General features: G+C 34.1%; 1 protein-coding gene across 7 annotated transcripts in view; it reads left to right on the top strand.

Moving 5' to 3' along the window:
* LOC118744129 (protein apterous) overlaps positions 1-18,664 on the top strand; it is a 434,606-nt gene that overhangs the window by 43,239 nt on the left and 372,703 nt on the right. For 3 of the 7 annotated variants that reach the window (XM_036476876.1, XM_036476874.1, XM_036476870.1), the window contains exon 2: positions 13,408-13,869. In XM_036476876.1, the coding sequence (XP_036332769.1) occupies positions 13,831-13,869 (39 nt within the window). In that variant the 5' untranslated portion in view covers positions 13,408-13,830. Of the gene's footprint in view, positions 1-13,112; positions 13,870-18,664 lie in introns of all 7 variants that reach the window. The other 4 variants (XM_036476873.1, XM_036476869.1, XM_036476872.1 and 1 more) reach the window with 2 other exon arrangements.

Below are 18,664 nucleotides of genomic sequence, written 5' to 3'. Positions count from 1 at the left end.
TAAAGCGCCGCAGGCGAAAATTTTTAATAAAAAATCGCGCGATTTTTTATTAAAAATTTTCGATATATATGGAACTATATTAAAATATGGTTACTGGGTGTTTTATATAAAATCGCGCGATTTTATATAAAAAAATTTCATAATTTATGAAAGTATATTAAAAAAAAAGAAATAAAAAAGGAAATAATACGGTTTGTAAGTGTATTTAATAGTAAAAGACGCGAAAAAATGCAGTGCTAGCTACTGCATGCGAAAAAATAAGGAGAATAAAAGAAATACCGTTGGAATACGGTTGTCATAAAAATATGACGATTTTACGCACAACTCCTTTTTGTGTTGGCCGCGTTTTAATAAAATCCTTTAATAGTGGCGTATTTACTTTTAAAACGTATGGCAGCACATATTTGCTCTTACTGTCGGCCATTGTTATTTCTGTTTGTTGGTGAAAAGTGGTAAAACGTGAACACAAATTTATAAACGCGTTTTACTTAATTAATTGGTGAATTATATATAATAAAAGCATAAAATACGCATGTGAGCATTGAAAATATAATATGTAACACAAAATATAAGTGATAAGTGGCATATTTTAAAAAAATTAGGGGGTGATAGTGGACATTATTTAACAACAAATTGCTAAAATACTATTAGGAATTATATTGTGAGAGTGAACAATTCATGTTGAGGAGGCCTCCCCCAACATCCTCACCAAGTTTCATGACGAAATTCCTTATACTTTCGCTGAAATTTCGATTGGTTCCGTTTTGGAAAGCCCACCCTTATTTCCTAATAAATTGTTATTCAACTATTATTTCCGCGATTCATAAAAAATATTAGCCGTCATCGATTCGCCAACAATTCGCGAGTGGCGAAACGAACGAACTCAATGAGGTACAACCAAACTCGCTATCGTCTATCCGTGCTAACTATCTTTGTTGTTGCTTTCACATGCAAAATTCTTCTTTAAGCGGCCGGAACTCAAACAGCTAGCATCGAAGTGGCGAATCGCCGTCATCGATTAATTCATTACATGGCGTCTAGCAGATGAATGCGTGTATGTACATACATACATATGTAGATATGTATGTATGTATGGCATTGGTAGTTTACCATGAACGAAAGACACAAGATCACGCGGGAAGGAAAGAACGAAAAAAGTTATTTTCTAGCTGCCGAAATCTCGACGCCATCTTTGTTGTAAGAAGTAAACAACGCAGAGAACGGAGAAAACCGCGAAATTGTTGAACGCATGAAAAATCATTTTTATTATGCAAATTCTTCTGTAAATCATGCCGTTGTGTTAAATTATTCTTTATCTTATGTGTACACACGTTGTCACAAGCGAAAATGAAGAAAATTGCAGTAAAAAGCCACCACCAAATTGTAAACAACGAAGAAATGTAAACAAACGGCTAATGTCAAAATCGCTTAACTTTTTTCCTAAATGCGATTCTAACGGGCTAGTCTCCTGCCCGCGTGATCTTGCCTTTTTGGTTCATGGTAGTTTACGTCTACGTTTATACAAATATATGGAAATATATCAAACTAACTTTTAAGATTGAGTGATTTTTAATTTTGTTCCGACATCATACACTCGACGTAGAGTATCTGTACAAATCTTCATTACGAACGGATTCAATGATGGCTCTATACGAATTTCGAATTTACGGATTCTGTGATAGCACTTTCGTAGATTTCACGAAAATTGAAGTTACGATGGATTCTGTGATAGCCCTGAATGACTCTTTTTATGAACGTAATGGCACGGATATTTTTTAATGCCCAACAATTGTCATTAAGAATGTTTCCATTAAATGCCTAGTGGAAATTCAGCATTACATATGTATAATGACAATCCATTATAGAGATATTTGTTTTTAATCTTGCATAAAGACGAAAAAAATGTTATGTAGAGATTTTGCAGAAACTTGAATACAAATATATGTACTTAAAACTATTAACTGTCGATCATTTACTTTGATTATCAAATTATGTGATATATTGCACGTTAAACTCGTTTTATCTATCACGTAGATACTCTACAAGCTGTGCACACGGTAGACAATAGTTATCTCTCGCCTAGAGTTAGTTTTCTATCTCGAATGGTTGTCAACGCTTGTTGTATATATATATATATTTATATCAAAGCCACGATGTAGAAAATATAGTTGGCGCCATCAGCGGAGCGCTAACCCTTTGTCGATTTGACAGCATTCACCTATTTTCTGACGTCATAAAATACATTTTCGCAATATGAACAAGAATTAAATTTTCAAATTGTACTTATTGGCCGAAAAAATTTTTACCTAAAAGTAGACAAATGTACCTAAAAATTAAACATTAAACCTCTCTCTTCGGTACTATGAGTACTTTTGGACTCGCATCAAACAACCTTTAATATTTAAAATTCCCTTGAAAGGAGTTTCTCCGAGCAGCTCCAGCCAAACTACTATATATATGTATGTAGGTATTCACCAAGTTGAGCAAGTGGCCTAGCACTCTGACAAAACAGCAGATAACTCAAGCAACGACTATTGCCAGAGTGCCAGACCACCTGCTCAATTTGTGTATACCCCTTTTGTTTTAACCAATAATTATTCCCCTTTGCAAAGGGCGGAGGCTATTGGAAAAGCCATTGAAATACCGATGAAAATAAGAGGATGATTCCCGGTACATTATTTGGCTATGTTCTAAATGCACTTACAATTGTGTGCTTGTATCGAATATACGATTTACAGGCCTATTCTGCTTGTAACCGAACATTTTGTAACAAGCTAATTTCGTTACCAACAATTGTCACTACTTCTTGTAACCGCAATTCTATTTACCTTGGTAACGTTTTAATTTATTCAGCAATTCAGCTATGGAGTTTTGTGTAAATTCTGGTGTTGCATATTTCACGGGGCAATATTTTGTTACTTGCTCATGAGATGGTAACAAAATTTACCGGTTACAAGCAGTGTTGCCATTTTAGTCGTTTTCCGGCTAGATTTAGCCGGTTGCGATAGCAAACAGCCGGAGAAATTTCGATTTAGCCGATTTGTTAGCCGTTTTGCAGAAAAAAATTAGCCGTTTTTAGCTGATTTTGCTATTTGCCTTGTTTTCTTAAATTTCAAATATGTATATATGTTTCCATTTTCGACTAAGCGACGCAAAATCTGTTAGAAATGGCTACTAGCCTTATGGTGGAGAAAATTTTCATGTCAGGCAGGGTTGTATGAAATTGGGCCAATTTCGCTTATTTTTATTTTAAACAAAGAAGGGATTTTCTTCATAAAATGTTTGGCTTTGGCCAGTCTTAATTTTAAGTGTGAAGTTTTATTCGCAAACCTAGAAAATAAGAAATTGTATCACTGTTAAGACACTTAAGATGCGTTTGTGTTTGGATATAGTGCCAACAAACAGAATAAATACAGTATATTTTGCTTAGCTGCACATCCTTCTTTGCACGAAAAACTTGTGCACCTAACCGAAAAAGGCACTTAAGCGAATTTTCTTTACTACTTCAAGAAGGAAGGTATCCGATTCCCTACGGAACCAAATAATGGAGAAGCACTTATTACGTAGAATATAATGCAAGCGAAATTTTTTTCGAATGGTATCTTATTACCTATATAACTACATAAATTGATAGCCATTTTCGTTGTTCTGCGATATGAGCAAAATAAATAAATGCGTTAAACGTAATACTTTCTTTGATAATTCATACTAGTTGCACAATTTTTAAGGCAGGTATCGCCAATGTGCAGGTATGTTGAATGCATCTATCGGAGCAGTTTTCTTATAAATGTTAAAAATAATGTCTCAGATGCGCATTTTGGGGTAGGTATCTTAAATGTGCACTTAAGCATAAAGGCAGCAAAGCAAAATATACTGTATTACATGTAGATATTGTCTTCCCAGATAGCGCATATTCAAGCCTGCTTAAATTACAAAACATCATTTCTGCCCACTCCCAAAGGTTTAACGTAAGGGAAAAACTGATATTTTCAAGCACTATGTACACATATGTATTTTTTTAAACAAACTTTTTTGCTGAGAACTTATTTAAATTTCAAAAACCGAATGCCAACTTGAATTAAAGGCACCAACACTGAAGTGAGTCAAAATGAAAATAAAAGAGCACGAATTTCTATGTAAAGCAAAACTCTCTGGGAATCCTACGAGACAGCTGCCGGTCATATGACCGGTCATCTAAATGGGAGATCTGCAGTCTTTGGCATCATATTTTACATCAGAATTGAAGGGATTTCTGAAAAATCTGACCAGTTCTTTTGTGTAACTGTGATTTTGCATCCCTTGTCAACATATGGCCTCCGTTGATGTTAACTTAAGGTCGTTGTGTTACTGCCTTAAAATTGAAGGGAAATTTTTACAGCGTTTTTTATGTGTATTGGTTTCTATTTGAGTATATTGACAATCGGTCAGTCTGAAAAGGCCTTGTAAGGAAGACAATAGGTTTGTTCGTCGAAAATCTAGCGAGAATTATCACTCAAAATATCAGATAGTAAGAAAACATGATCCCAAATTCTCTCTCATGTAGAGAAACTTGCAATTTTCTGTACGAACGCAAATTTGCAAGTTTTTTTGCCAGCTAGTGTCCACGGTTGCATTTCAAACAAAAGAAATTTGTATAGAATTTTTAAAATTCTTTCAGAGGGGCAAGAAACAGGATCTACGTGTATATATCTTGTCAGTCCGACTTTCTTCAACATAAGTTTCAACTTCTTTGTCGGGTTTACTATATCGACTCTGGTTGAGATTACATTCCGATTAAGAATACAGTTTTTTTTGCCGAGTACCTTTCAAATCATTGGAATTAACTAAGTTAATTAAGTTAACAATAATTAACTTAAATTTTTCATTTTAAAATAGCTCCAGTTTGTAAATTTTTAAATTTAACGAACTTGTGTATTCAAATTATCGTCGAAAAAACTCCAACCATGTGCCACAATCATATGTTTTTCCTAATTGCTGGCAAAATTTTTTCCGGCTCGAATTTGTATCTTCTTTCCAAGAAATAGTGTTTTTACTCATGTTTTATTTAAATAAAACATGTGAAATTTAGTTGAAACATTTTCGCCGTTTTTAGCCGGTTTTATTTGCCAATTTAGCCGGTTCGTCCAAAAAGTTCTGGCAACACTGGTTACATGAGTGGGGAGAATACGAAAAGGGTTTAAAAATTGACAGTAACTTTACTAACCGGTAACAAAATTTTTGTTACCAACGCAGAATAGGCCTGTTAATGTCGTAGCAATTTCAAAATTTAACAATCTGTAATGAAATTCATTGTCAAGACTTGACCATACGTCTCCGTAGAGCAAAAAGTCTATTTAGCTTGCTAAATATAGCGTAGAGTTTTCGATCTAGTTTCGGTGGACTGTGTACACGGCGAAAAAGTCTCGCTAAATAACTCTCACATAGACTTTGTAGGTGAGTCTCTCGTAGAGCTCTATTGAGTGTCTACACCTCTCTAGCGAGATTTTTGTCTAAATCTCGCGTTTTTTCTCTACCGTGTACACTTAGCGTAAAGGTGGGTTTTATGTAAAGTCATTCGTAACAACCAAGACTATCATTGTTTTATTTAGAGTTTCAGTAACGGAAACCCGGTTTGACACAATAAACCATCTACCTATGTATTTGGACGATAAATTTGCATACAAATGAAGATTTCCATTATGTTCTTCACTTTGCCGTACCATTTGCCCAAAATTTTGTATTTATTTATGCATTCTCAAAAATCTCATACTACTTCCTAACTCGATGTAAACCATTCATATGTGTTAAGGCCTGAGGTACACATATGTGTACTTTGAAATTCCACTGAAAAGAAAATAAAATAGCCCAAACAAATTTAAAAAAATAATTGTCTTTTTTTTTTTTTAAATCCAATCAAGCCTGAAAATGTCATACAATCATATCTTTCAAGTTTGTTTATTTCATCGGTCTGAAGAGGCTAGGACAATTTGAAGAGGTCACGGATCGAGCCTTTAGTTTTCCAATGGGAACTAATTTCCTAGGATCAATGACAACGCTCGAAACTGTATGAATACATTGATGATTACATGCCATTCAAGTATTATGCATGCTCAGATTCCTTATGTTCCCAAAAAAACAAATGTTTGCTCTATACTAGATTTGACCCAAATAGGACAAGGGATTAAAAAGGATAATTTAGGAATGTAAATAATCTGAGCCTGCATAATACTTAAGTGACATGTAGATGTACTCTTACAGTTTCGAGTGTTTTCGTTGATCCCAGAAAATTATTTTGACCTCAAAAGGAAATAACTTATATTCTTACTTGTAATTCCTATGGGAAAACTAAAGGCTCGACGCGGGACCCCTTAGAATTTTTCTTGAGAGAGGAGATTCTTGGAAGATAATTAATATACCAAATGCTTAAATTTAGGATTTATTTCGGTCGCATTTAAGGATTTATTATTTTTCGATGTGGTCTAATGTACATGCATACATAGTATCATGGGCGTCGCCGGGATCGAATTTAGGGGGGACCCGATATATTATAAAATCTCAAAATTTTCATCTTTACACATTCATGTTTCTGGCATGCGGGGGACGATATGTACTTGCCGATTTGTTTTACAAAAACTATTTAAAAAGCAGACGTCTCGGTTGCTCAGCAAAACGGTTAATCGTTTCTGCAATTATTTCGCATTGATTCTCTAAAACTAATTTTCGATGTATTCTTAAAATGCATAAACCTAAAGGTAAATTTTATAGGAAATGAAACTAACAATTTATTAAAACTAATAGTAACCCCCGAAATACGGGTGAGTACTTAGCTCAAAATTTATTTAAAGATCTTCGTGAAAGACAACAGTTAATTTTGTATTGCTAGACACCTGATAACCCAGGATAATTTGTAAGTTCTTAAAAGACATTACTCTACTCTAAGCTTCGTGCAGTGGGCCATGAGAAAACCGTCATCTTTAAGGTATAGTCCAACCTTTCACAATATCTGGTATTAGTCTTAATCTGAAACGCAATAATCAGTGAAAATTGGTGCCGTTTATTATGAAAAGCGTTTAATATCACACTTCCAAACTAAAGCTTTCTTAACTCGAGAAGCCTAATCTATTTGGGAGTAACGTAAAGCCTTAACATACGCCGTAGAGGCTTATGTACTTAAAAGATAACCTGTGAGCTAAAATATACCTAGTCCTGTCTTAATTTTTTTAAAGAATATCGAAGTTGTGAGTTTGACTAATAATAAAACATAGTTTTATTAATAATAACTATAACAACATTTATTTAAAACAAAATAAAAATTAAAATTTGTGTTAAAATTAGATTAGATTATACTTTTAGGGTTAACCCTTTCAGTACAAAAATTCAACCACTGGTTCTAAAAAATTTTAAATATGTACACCAGCTAATTTTGGATCGTTCATTTTAAAAATCACATACAAAAATGTGTAATGGTTTGAGGTTCTAAGTTGAGGATTTAAGCTATTTTTATTTTTTGCTTTCGGGAAATATATTTCAAAACTATACCTAATAACTTTTCCGAATCTCAATTCCACGGAAATATGGTTAATATTTTTCAATAGATTATATTTATTCATATTACTATCGACTTTTCTGCCGCTTTTTACTTTTTTGACAAACACGATTAACTGCAACTGCAGCTTGCACTTTAGTTTGATATATAGCTCAGTTCTGTGACTGCTACAGATCGGCCTAACTAAGGTTGGGTGGCCACTGGCTGAAATGCTTTTCTAGATGACAACTGCAAGCTGGCAACTGAGTTGCTATATTGGCAACTGCATTTTTGTGGTCGCTGCGGTAGTAATCGAAGATTGTATACCTACTAGCCCTCCCCCTGCCCCTACGTAGCGACGCCCATACATAGTATGTGTATGCATGTGCGTTACATGATTTTTTGGTTATTGGCGATAATAAATAGCAAAGGTAGCATTGTCTTAACAGTTTTTTCGAACTTGATACTTAAAAAAAATTGTGATACATTTGTACTTAATTATAGATCTCGTCGAAATGACGTGATCGCCAATTCTCAGCGCTACTTCCTCTATTTCTTCCCACTCTTGTGCCTGCGCTATTTAGCCAATTTTTAATCGTGGCGACTGATGAGGCCAAGGCATATTAAACACGTGGTATCAATAAAGAAGCTGATACAATTTTTTTTCAAATTATTTGGTTTACACTGCCAAATTAACGTAAATTTTTTTACACAAGTTCTTAATCGGCAAAATATATTTGCATGTGAATCTTCAAAAAAAAATCTATTGAAAACCAGCCATTGGGACGTTTGCTTAACTCAGGTGCTTACACCAGACTTGCCAACTTTTGCATTCTTGAAATCAACAAAATTTCAGTGATAATACTTTTAAATAACTTAAAAGACAAATTAAAATTGAAATAAAAATCCCATCAAATTATAAATTTCTATATACAACATGTGCAACATTTTGTACTTAAAATTTTCCGCGAATTTTTTTATTAAAAATATATTTAATACTAAAGCAAAAAACATAAAAATAAAATCTCTAACTTTGTGCGAAACTCAGGAAAGTTCAATAAATTTGCATACAAGTTGTCATTGTAGTATGACTAAGTAAGTGCCAGGTTGAAGTTGGTAAAAAATCGCGTTAATTTTTGGCAGTTTCTTCCAAACAAAAAATTATCAAACAGACTTTGTGCACTTGTGTTCTATAAGCAGCCACGGCTTGAATTCTTTGTTTCTTTGGTATCAGAACAAGATTTTGACTATTCCCAAGGCCTCTGTGCCTAGAACTATATGTATTTGGGCAATTCCACAAAAAATCATCCATATGCACATATGTGCGTACTAGGGATGCCATTCAAACATACCTTGAAATAAAGCTGTTTAAAATTTAAGATAAATTGATTTTTAAAATCACATATTTATTACTACAGACAAAATCTTAAAGTAACACATTCTTGAAATTATATTTAAAAACCATCTGATTGAGGAACGCATGCATCACAGATAACAATGTAAATACCAGGTACTTTTGAAAGTAATGATACAGAAAAAAAGCTGTAAACAAAATTATACAAAAACAAATTCTCTAAAAATGTTTATTCTATTCTATAAAGAAATGGCTAGTAACGAAGATTTAGCCACTTTTTTCGCATTTTACTCGAAATTTGTTAGGTTTTACGAGTCAAACGGACCTAAGAATCGGATTCAGCGGGTCGAAATTAACGTTGGTGGGTGAAATTAACGGTGTTGTTATTATTGCACTTAAAATGTGTACGTATGAGCAGCAAAGCATTGAAAGCGGAGTCTTCTAATCTTGGCAAGAAGTTGTTACATACAAAACCCGCTGATGAAAAACATCTTTCATAAGCTATTTGAAGATAATGACGTCTATCTCCTCCATTACAAAATAATTGTACCATATAATTATACCAGCAAGTCGAATAAATTATAAGTTTTTCGATTTGAGGAAGGTTTAAAAAATTATGTAACTTTTCCTTAAACCTTCCTATTTCGTTTACATTTACGACGCTATAAGTACATTCATTTAAAACTTCTTAAAAAAAAGCTCGGGCTACAATTTAAAAGTACAGTTTCAGGCTTTTTGTTAATTGTAGTCAAACCGGCATTTTACAAAAGTAATACTTCACATTCATAAACAAGTTCTTACTATCAATTCGATGTTTCAAATTTTTCGTGACCTCAAAAACACCATGATCTCGGCATTGGCATCCCTAGTGCGTACATGTGTATGAATGTATGTAAATAGGGACATATATTATTAGCCTGTTCTTTTATTCGTCCGGTTTGCAGAATTTAGTTCGGAAGATATTAGTGAATATATTTGAAATATGTATACGGGGACCTCTTTTGACTAAATCCCGTAAACTGGACGAGAAAAGAGAGTGTATGTATTCACATTAGAATCGCAAATGTACATTCATACATACATATGCACAGTTATGTACATATTTATGAATTTACTTTCACTTACGATTCGCCTATTCACTATTAGAAGAGCCAATGCCACAATCAACAAATTCATCAGCAAAGGCCGCGAACAATTTCCACCGTGATCTTAAGATTGCGTCCAGACGAGAAACTACTTAGAAGTCATCGCCACACAGCTGCACGCCTAGTGTCTACAGCTACCAGTGTTGCCACAGCCACATTTTTTTTTGTACCAAAATTTCCTACTACAACCACTCAAAACCTACCAAACATATTTTTAAGTTTTTAATATTTTTTCCAATGTCAAGTTTATTAAAAATACAGATAACATAAAATTTATTAAAACTAAAACAGAGCTAGTACAATAAAAAAAAAATAAACTGCGTATAGCAATTCATTTTACTGTACTTGCGCTGCGATCTAAGAAGATATATTGTGCTAAACGCTAAGCACTTCGAGTGAAGCTATGTTCTAAATTTTAGATGGAGAAGACACTCGTTCTCCAATGTGTATCAATCATATACTCTGGGCTTTCCTCCACTAGCCCAAAAAACCTACAGTCCGCTTCTACAGAAAGACCCATCTAATTTAAATGGTACGTTAACTTGCAGTGTGCTCTCAGGTATCCAGTAAGAGATCAAAGTTCAAGGAGCCTTTCGGAGTTCCTCTTGGAAAGAGCTATGGATCTCTTTGATTGTATTATTGGCTTTGACTTCCGCCAGTGGGCAGCAATCTGAGATTATTCCAGCTAGCTCCTAAGTAGTTCTGCAGTATATCCTTTAGATGTACCACTGAATAGCTCGGGATCATATAAGCGCATTTGGTCTCCACGCTTTGCGAGTCAGTCAGCCCTTCCGTTGCCTTCAAACCCTTCATGACCCGGAACTTACCACAGCGTTACTCTATTGTGGGCTCCCAGGTGGTTAAAGAGTTCACAAGCCATGATGCCATTTTAAAAGAGTCTAAGGTCTTTAACCTGAATATCAGACATAATATTTATTTTGGCCTGATTTGGCTTCTACGATGACACTCGCGATCACAGACATCGATTCCGAAGAGCTCCGCCTGGAGCCCATTGGCAGACTTTTCTGAAATCTTGGTTCAAGTATGCCATAAAGTTTATATGGAGTTCATATTGCATATCGACAATAATAAGTTTGTACTTAGAAATCAGGATTATTTACATGTTTGCGGCCGCCGTTATATGAACGCACCGCTGAAATATTCGTGTAAAAAAGGTTGCTAAAATATTTGCAGATACATATTTTTTATTTTTCGCAAATAACTATTACTCATTGTCACGGAACCTACCAAAATCCATTAAAGCCTACCAGCCTACCAAATAAAAAAAAATCGACCAGTTTTGGTAGGAAAAGTGCATTTGTGGCAACACTGACACCTACATAAGTATGTACATACAGACGCATGTATGTATGATGGCAGTGAATGCATAAGCACGTTCATGTATGTACATATACAATTGAGCTAATATTTTATCACAGGTTGAAATCTCATTCAGAGACCGGCCAGTGTGTTAGGCTAATAGTTGTCAGCAGCTTCCCATTAAAAATTCGGTGTTGCTGGCTGTCCGCTACCGCATTTAATGGAGCCGTAGTTGTTGCAACAGTTGCTATTCTTGTTGGCCGTTTATTGCTTACGGATGGTATTGCGTGGTTGTGCAAAGGCGGACGGTCCAGTCATAAATTAATGCCTTAAATGAATTTAAAACTGTCAGCAATGACGTTTCCATTTAGGCGCTTAAAGTTGTTCGCCCGCCTAGAAGTGCCGATGTGAGATTTTCGGTTGATTAAGAGACATGCCGTTTATTGTTGGTCGGTCGTCCTATGCACATGTGACAAATATATACAACATCCTTAAAAATATTTACCTCGTCATACTCACAAATACATACTTACAAATGTATGTAGCAAACATACATATGCATACGTACATATGTACATATACATATATGCGTATATACACAGTGTTAATGCATTAATACATATGTATGTATGTACCTACGTACATACAAACATAGACGTTTAATTGTAAATACTAGTGTTGGGCAGTATCGATACCAAAAGTACTCAGAACTCGATTCTGAAAAGGATCGACAGCACCCGATTTTTAAAAGTATCGATACTGAGTACTCCAAAGAACTCAGTACTCACAAAAGAACTCGAAAGTACTCAGTACTCAAAAAAGAAACTCGAAAGTTCTCAGAACCTAAAAGAACTCGAAAGTACTCAGTACTAAAAAATACCCTGTTCCAATAATCGATTTGATACATGTACTCAGAATCGATTCAAAGTACTCAGTATTAAGTGTCTAATAGACTTAAAAAGTACTGACTTTTATTTGCATTTAACGGTATTCAGAAATGATTGTACACAGTTTGCAGTTTAATAATTTTCAAGTACAATACTTGTACCCAGTACAGTTAGCAATTCATTTGACGTAATTTGGGATTCATATATTAATTTAAATAAAATTCTACTAGCTTGTGAGATTTCTACACTAAGGGCCGTTTTCTAATGTAAGCAGTAAAGTTGCCTTTACTAACAGGGCAGTTAAATTGTTCCTCACTTTAAAGTGTTTTCGTTTACTTATCTTACCGGTAAAAATAAATTTGTTATTCCGTAATTACGGCAGCGCGAGAGTGAAACTGCACTACATTCGTCTTAAAATTTCAAAGGTTGGCAATGCAACATAAGCAAATATAGAGCACGAGCAACTGTTAGCAAAAATCAAAACCTTGGTTGAAATATCTAATATATCTGACTCATGAACTAAAACCAAACCAAAATTTAAAGTTGGGTAGAAACTTTTAAAGGTTGCATCGGGTGAGCAAAAACTTATCGATTCGAGAAATAAATGCGCTGAAGAGAAAACGAAAACTCGTATATCGAGTCGATAAAGTGGCCGGTAATCTAAAGGATAGATGAGAAAACGGCCCTGAGTATGGAAATGTTACCAACATGTGTATATTTAAAGAAAGTACTCAGTACTCTGAAAAATACCCGATCTTTAAAAGTATCGATACCAAAGAACTCGATCCTCAAAAGTAGTCGATACTTCCCAACACTAGTAAATACTGCTCGTAAGTTAATGATGACTTTTATGGGAAGTTAAAAATTCAAATTCATCCTCTATTGTTATGGCCTCAATGAAGTCAGCGCGTTATAGGTGTGTACACAAAAAAGTACAACCGCCGGAAATAAATATGACAAACATTTCAAACTACATGTCACCTGTAAAATAAATCAAAATAAAAGAGTGAGCGAGTGTTTTGTGATAAAATAAATCAACCCGTATCTATGCTTCTTACTCCGTTTTGCCTTGGTCAACTTCTTGCATACCTGTTATAAGCACCTTATACATACATATTTACACACATTCGCAGGGATTTAATGATTTCAGTGCGTTTTTAATTGAGATGTATTTTATGTCAGCATTCCTACTTACAGTGCGTGAATGTATGTATTTATGTACCTATGTGCATATGTCCCGCGGATTAACCATTTGAAACGACCTGCTACGAAAGTTTAACATCCTCAAAGCAAAAGTGTAAAAGCGAAACCCCGGCAAGTGTTTCCTGTTGTGACACGACCTCCAACACAGTGTTATACAGAAAACGTAAATTTAAAATCATTATAATAGTTATTCATGTTTGGTGAGCCTGGATGAGTGTACCAGAGTTTCCGAGTTATCAATTAGGTAATTTACCACAAGTGCAACCTACCACCGTTCTTGATCATACACCCATTCCGTGGTGACCTGTGCCCAACGTAGCTGCAGGAATATCGTAGTGGGTTTATTGCCTTGACGGAAACTAGTGCCGTTATTAAGCATCCTTGACAGCAAACCTTGAAATATTCCAAAAGACGCACATGGGCGTCTGCACCGAAGAGCGCCCTGTGATGCATTGGGTAAGTTAATTGAATGAATCTGTTACTTAACTAGCTGGAACTTTGATGGCAGACATTATGTAATATGGATTGAAATTTTAGTATGTACATATGTTTCTTAGACTGCATCACTACCCATACAAAAAAAATCGGTACTGGTTTTCAATTGGAATTATAAAATCTATTTTATCTTAAGACGTCCACCAAAATAATCCGGAAAAAATGTTAAGATGTACGCGAGCTGGACCGATTTTAAAATACCTCCAAAAAGGGAGTTTTTATGAATAAAAATAGTTTCTTAAAGATGTTTTCTGGAAAAGTCCCTCAAATGACAAAACGGTTTAAACTTAAACAATTTGCTTAAATATTTTTAAAAAATTAAAAAAAAAGATTTGAACGGAATCGTAATAATGAGATTTTTGATGCTGTTTTTAACTTTTTTCAAAGATTGTTATAAGAAAAACTTGACTAACTGAACCTAAACTCTTCCGATTTAGACTTGTGGGGTATAATTGGATAGGTATTTTCTCACCCTTTTTGCTAATAAACTCATTCAAAGGATTAAAGAGAAATGTAGGATGAACGAGCGTCATTCAAAGTTGAATTAAGACGTGTTGGTATTTGAAAAAAAAAACTGGGCTACACATTTTTTTTGCACATAAATGAAAATAGTGGGAAAATACTTTTCTACCGAGATCCCGTAAGTCTAAATCAGAATAGTTTTGGCCCAGTTATTCAAGTTTTTCGTTAATCAATCTATGAAAGAAGTAAAAAAGCAGCATCAAAAATATCATTATTACGATTCCATTGAAAAGACTTTTAAATATTTTTATGCAGATTTTTTTAACTTAATCTGTTTTGTCATCTGAGGACACTTTTTTCAAAAAGTTCTTTAAGAAACTATTTTTATTCATAAAAAACTCCATTTTTGGACGTATTTTCAAATCGGTCCAGCTCGCTTAAATCTTAATATTTTTCCGAAATATTTTGGTGGACGTCTTAAAATATGATAAGTTTTAAAATCCCGGCACAAAAACCGCAACTTTTTTTGGTGATGCAGTCTAATGTTAATAGATTGTACATATTTATGTGTATATTCAGGGTGTCCTAGACCGCCCTTCGGAAATAGTATAAGAAAATGTTTTTTACTGCAAAACGCAAAAATATTTATTACGAAGTCGAGATGCTTTACGTTTTGGGTTTGGTTAAATTTACCTGAAATCCACTTTTTTATGTATATCCCATATAAAAAATGGACTTCTGGTCAGTCACATAATACCAATTTTTAAATTTAAAATTATGCCTTATATCGTCGTTTAAAGTACAAAACCGAGTATCAACAAAATGCAAAACTGCGTACGTGAGGTTGCATAAATTACTTTCTAGAGAGTAAAAACTCTTATATTTAAAAATGGTTCTCTTTTTATTACCTTCTTACCTTCCTTTTATTAGCTCGGGATGTATGTAACTATGTAATATTGATGCGCCTAAAAGATGCAGCGATTTCTATTCTCAAGTTACATAACTGATGACAGTACGAATGGCAATTATAATAGGGAGGGTTTAGTTTTTTAAACTATAATTTTATTTATAAAGCTATCATATTTCTGGCTAGTATATTTCAGGACGAATGGATAAGGATTGAGCCAAGAGCTTGTGTAAGCAAACCCAGTTTTTGGCAGCAAATGTCAGTTACGCGGTTTTGCAGAATGACGATACGCAGTTTTGTACTTTAAACGACGATATGTATAGTGGCATAAACCCAATTTTTTTCTGGGGGTTATGTCCCAAACGAAAAGGGTCAAAATTCCAAACCACCCGTGTAATTTTGCAAGTCTAAAGCATTTGGAATGTGTGCAAGTATGAACGAAAAGCATTTTTAGCATAGCACTGTCATTGACGCTGACTTTGCCTTATTTTTTTGCCAACGCTTATAGACGATCTAATATTACCACATACATATGGAGTTGTAATTGAGTGTCATTACTTACTGATAAAGTAACGATATGTCGAAAAACGCTCGATGCAAAAAACTTAACTGTATTCAGGGCTTTTAGAAAAATTTTAGGTATGCAGTTTTATAGCCCATTAAATTATAGTAGGATGGAGTGCAAGTTTGAAGCATCTATAAAAGACGTTGATTCTTTGGCAATTTTTTATGGTGCTGGGCATTTTCTTCCATATAAAAAAATTTTCGAACATACTTTCTATGGAAGAAAATGCGTGATACTGCCAGCAAAAAAAAATATATACATAAAAAGTCATAATTGACATGTCAAAAATACTAATCTACGGCCAACTTTCCGTTCCGAATTTTTCCAAGCACAATCTCTTTTCTTCTTCTTTTCTTTCTAACATTTGATTTCATGAACAATTGTAATGAGTTATCGTTTTCATATCGGGACTTTCACCACATTGATTATAAGCAACTTGAAGTAGCTCTCGTTGCTACCGACTGGGGATCCGTCTACAACTTGGTTTCTTCAACCGATCAGATAAGTTTCATTCAGACCCATATTAATACAGTCTTCGAAGAATTTGTTTCGCTCGTAACTAAATCAAACAGTGTTCGTAACCCCCTTTGGTTTAACAATTATGTACATATATTAGAACTGATTCGCAAGCGCAACGCGGCGTATCGTAAGTGGAAGCGATCTAGGTGTGAAACAACCTACAGTTATTTCAAGGCTCGGCGAAGAGAAGCTACCAAAGCTATAAAACAGCAAAAGCTTAGCTATTATGAACACCAATGCAGCGTAGCAATAGTTCTAAAAATATTGGTACCAAAAGCATTTATGTATGTGCCGGAAAATTTGAATGTGAATGAGCAGTGTTTGGTTGAATGTTACGTCTTCTGGTTTTTGTTTCAAGAGTGTTAATGATTGTGAAGTTGTTCAGTCTATACTTAACCTTAAGTCGAATGCTACGTTCTTCAAGTGCATTCTACCTAAAATTCAACCGTAGGTAAGTTTTGCGCTGAATACCATCTTGGCAACTTCGGCAGCAGTGTGGAAAGCTGAAAACGAGCTAAGATAGTTCCCTTCTTATCCAAAGTCCTAGAGCGCGTTGTGCACCTCCAGATAAACTTATACTTAAGTCGCAACTCCTTGCTGAACCCTTATTAATATGGATTTAGGTCTAACAAAAGTTGTACGACGCACTCATAAAAGTTTCTGGTGATATTAGACAGAACATCGACAACAATCACGCTACCTTTCTAACTCTTTCTATCGTAGCCATTAAATCCTAAGTCTAAAACTTAAAAACTTATTTAACTTATTAAACGGCCTTAAATTTAGTAAAATCGCACATTGGTGATCGTTCACAAGCAGTATGTGCTGGCAATATAATATCTAGCTGTGTACCTATAACGTAATGCGTTCCCCAAGTTTCAATTATGGGTACATTGTTGTTTCTCTAAAAAAAAAAAAATACCCATGAAAAGGACATGTACATACTTATCTCCCAAAGCTGGAAAATGCAAATAAAGGTTAAAATTTTAAAACTAATTAATAAAATTAAAGTAAAATATTTACAAAGTTAACAATAAAATACTTTCTTTTCGCAAAATCTATAAATGACCATTTTATTTTTCAAAAAACCTGTGCGACAGTTTTTATTTACACCCTGTACTTTGCCATTCATATTGTGGCGAACACTACTTAGTAAGCAAAGTTAAGTGTGATAGTGAAAAGGTGTAAGCATGGTCGTAGCCAGGTAGGTGCAGGGCGCTCGAGTATAAAAATCAGAAAAATATTAAATTAATTATGAGGTTTAAATTTAAAAAAATTGCCATGCATTCAGGAAGAGTGTGGAATTACTTTGTAGAATTTATTTTGTTATTTTAAACATTTATTGTTGCTTTGAAAAATATATCTAAGATCTCTTTGTTTGTTTGTACCTAATTAATGGTAATTTGTATTGTTGAATTGGTTACTTACAAAAATGAATCTGTCGATAGGTTTGGAGTTTTATGTTTGAAACACCATATTTTTTGTGAAATCGCTTCATTAGTTCTTGTTCCACAAGCGTTTTCGTGAAGCTCTAAAAATTACAGCTACAACATTTGAGCATAGCTTCCATATCGAAACCTAAGACGTATTCTACGTCAAAATACTAGATTTTTGGAATCACCGAGCAATTCTACATAGGAATTGGTCAGTGGCGTCTGGAGAACAAAAACAAAACTAAAATTTGTGATCTTGTGTCAATTACACTAGTCTTAATGCTGACTTAGAACTCAGAAATGCGATAGTGGTTTAGTCCTGAATCTAAGCAAATCGCAGTGCATCGGTATTTAGAAGAACACATTCAAAACTGACGACTTTATGGAAATAAAACAATACAATAGGAAAGGTTTATGGAATGCTTCGATCTTTATGGACTACGCCAAACACTAACATATCTGTAAGCGCCAATCTATTATTATGACTGCGATAAAATTTTAAACACGGTTAGTCCTTTATCTTCTATTATTGAGAGAAGGCATTTTGTTTTGTTTGAACTATCGGAGTGTCATTTTTTTGCATTAACTGCTCGCCGAAACAAAGTTTAGACCTGTGTCTCATATGCAAAATTAATTTCTAATTAAAGTTGTATTGTTTTTTATATTAATACGATTATAATTTGTTAATTTTTGCCTTATATTTTTCTCGTTTGTGAAGTCCAGCAGAAAATTTAGTCCTTTTTTGATACGCTTATATAAAATACATAAAATAGAAGCGTATGTGAAATATATTGAATAAACAACATTTTTGAGTTTTTATGAACCTAAAAGTTGTTTTATTATTAAATTCAAACTTCAAATTTATAGGTT

The sequence above is a fragment of the Rhagoletis pomonella genome, unplaced genomic scaffold (assembly GCF_013731165.1).
Source record: "Rhagoletis pomonella isolate Grant_MI unplaced genomic scaffold, Rhpom_1.0 Rhpom_scaffold_00008, whole genome shotgun sequence".
NCBI classification, from domain to species: Eukaryota; Metazoa; Arthropoda; class Insecta; order Diptera; family Tephritidae; genus Rhagoletis; species Rhagoletis pomonella.
The sequence above is the reverse complement of the archived record's forward strand: the minus strand, read 5'-3'. Positions and strand labels throughout refer to the sequence as shown.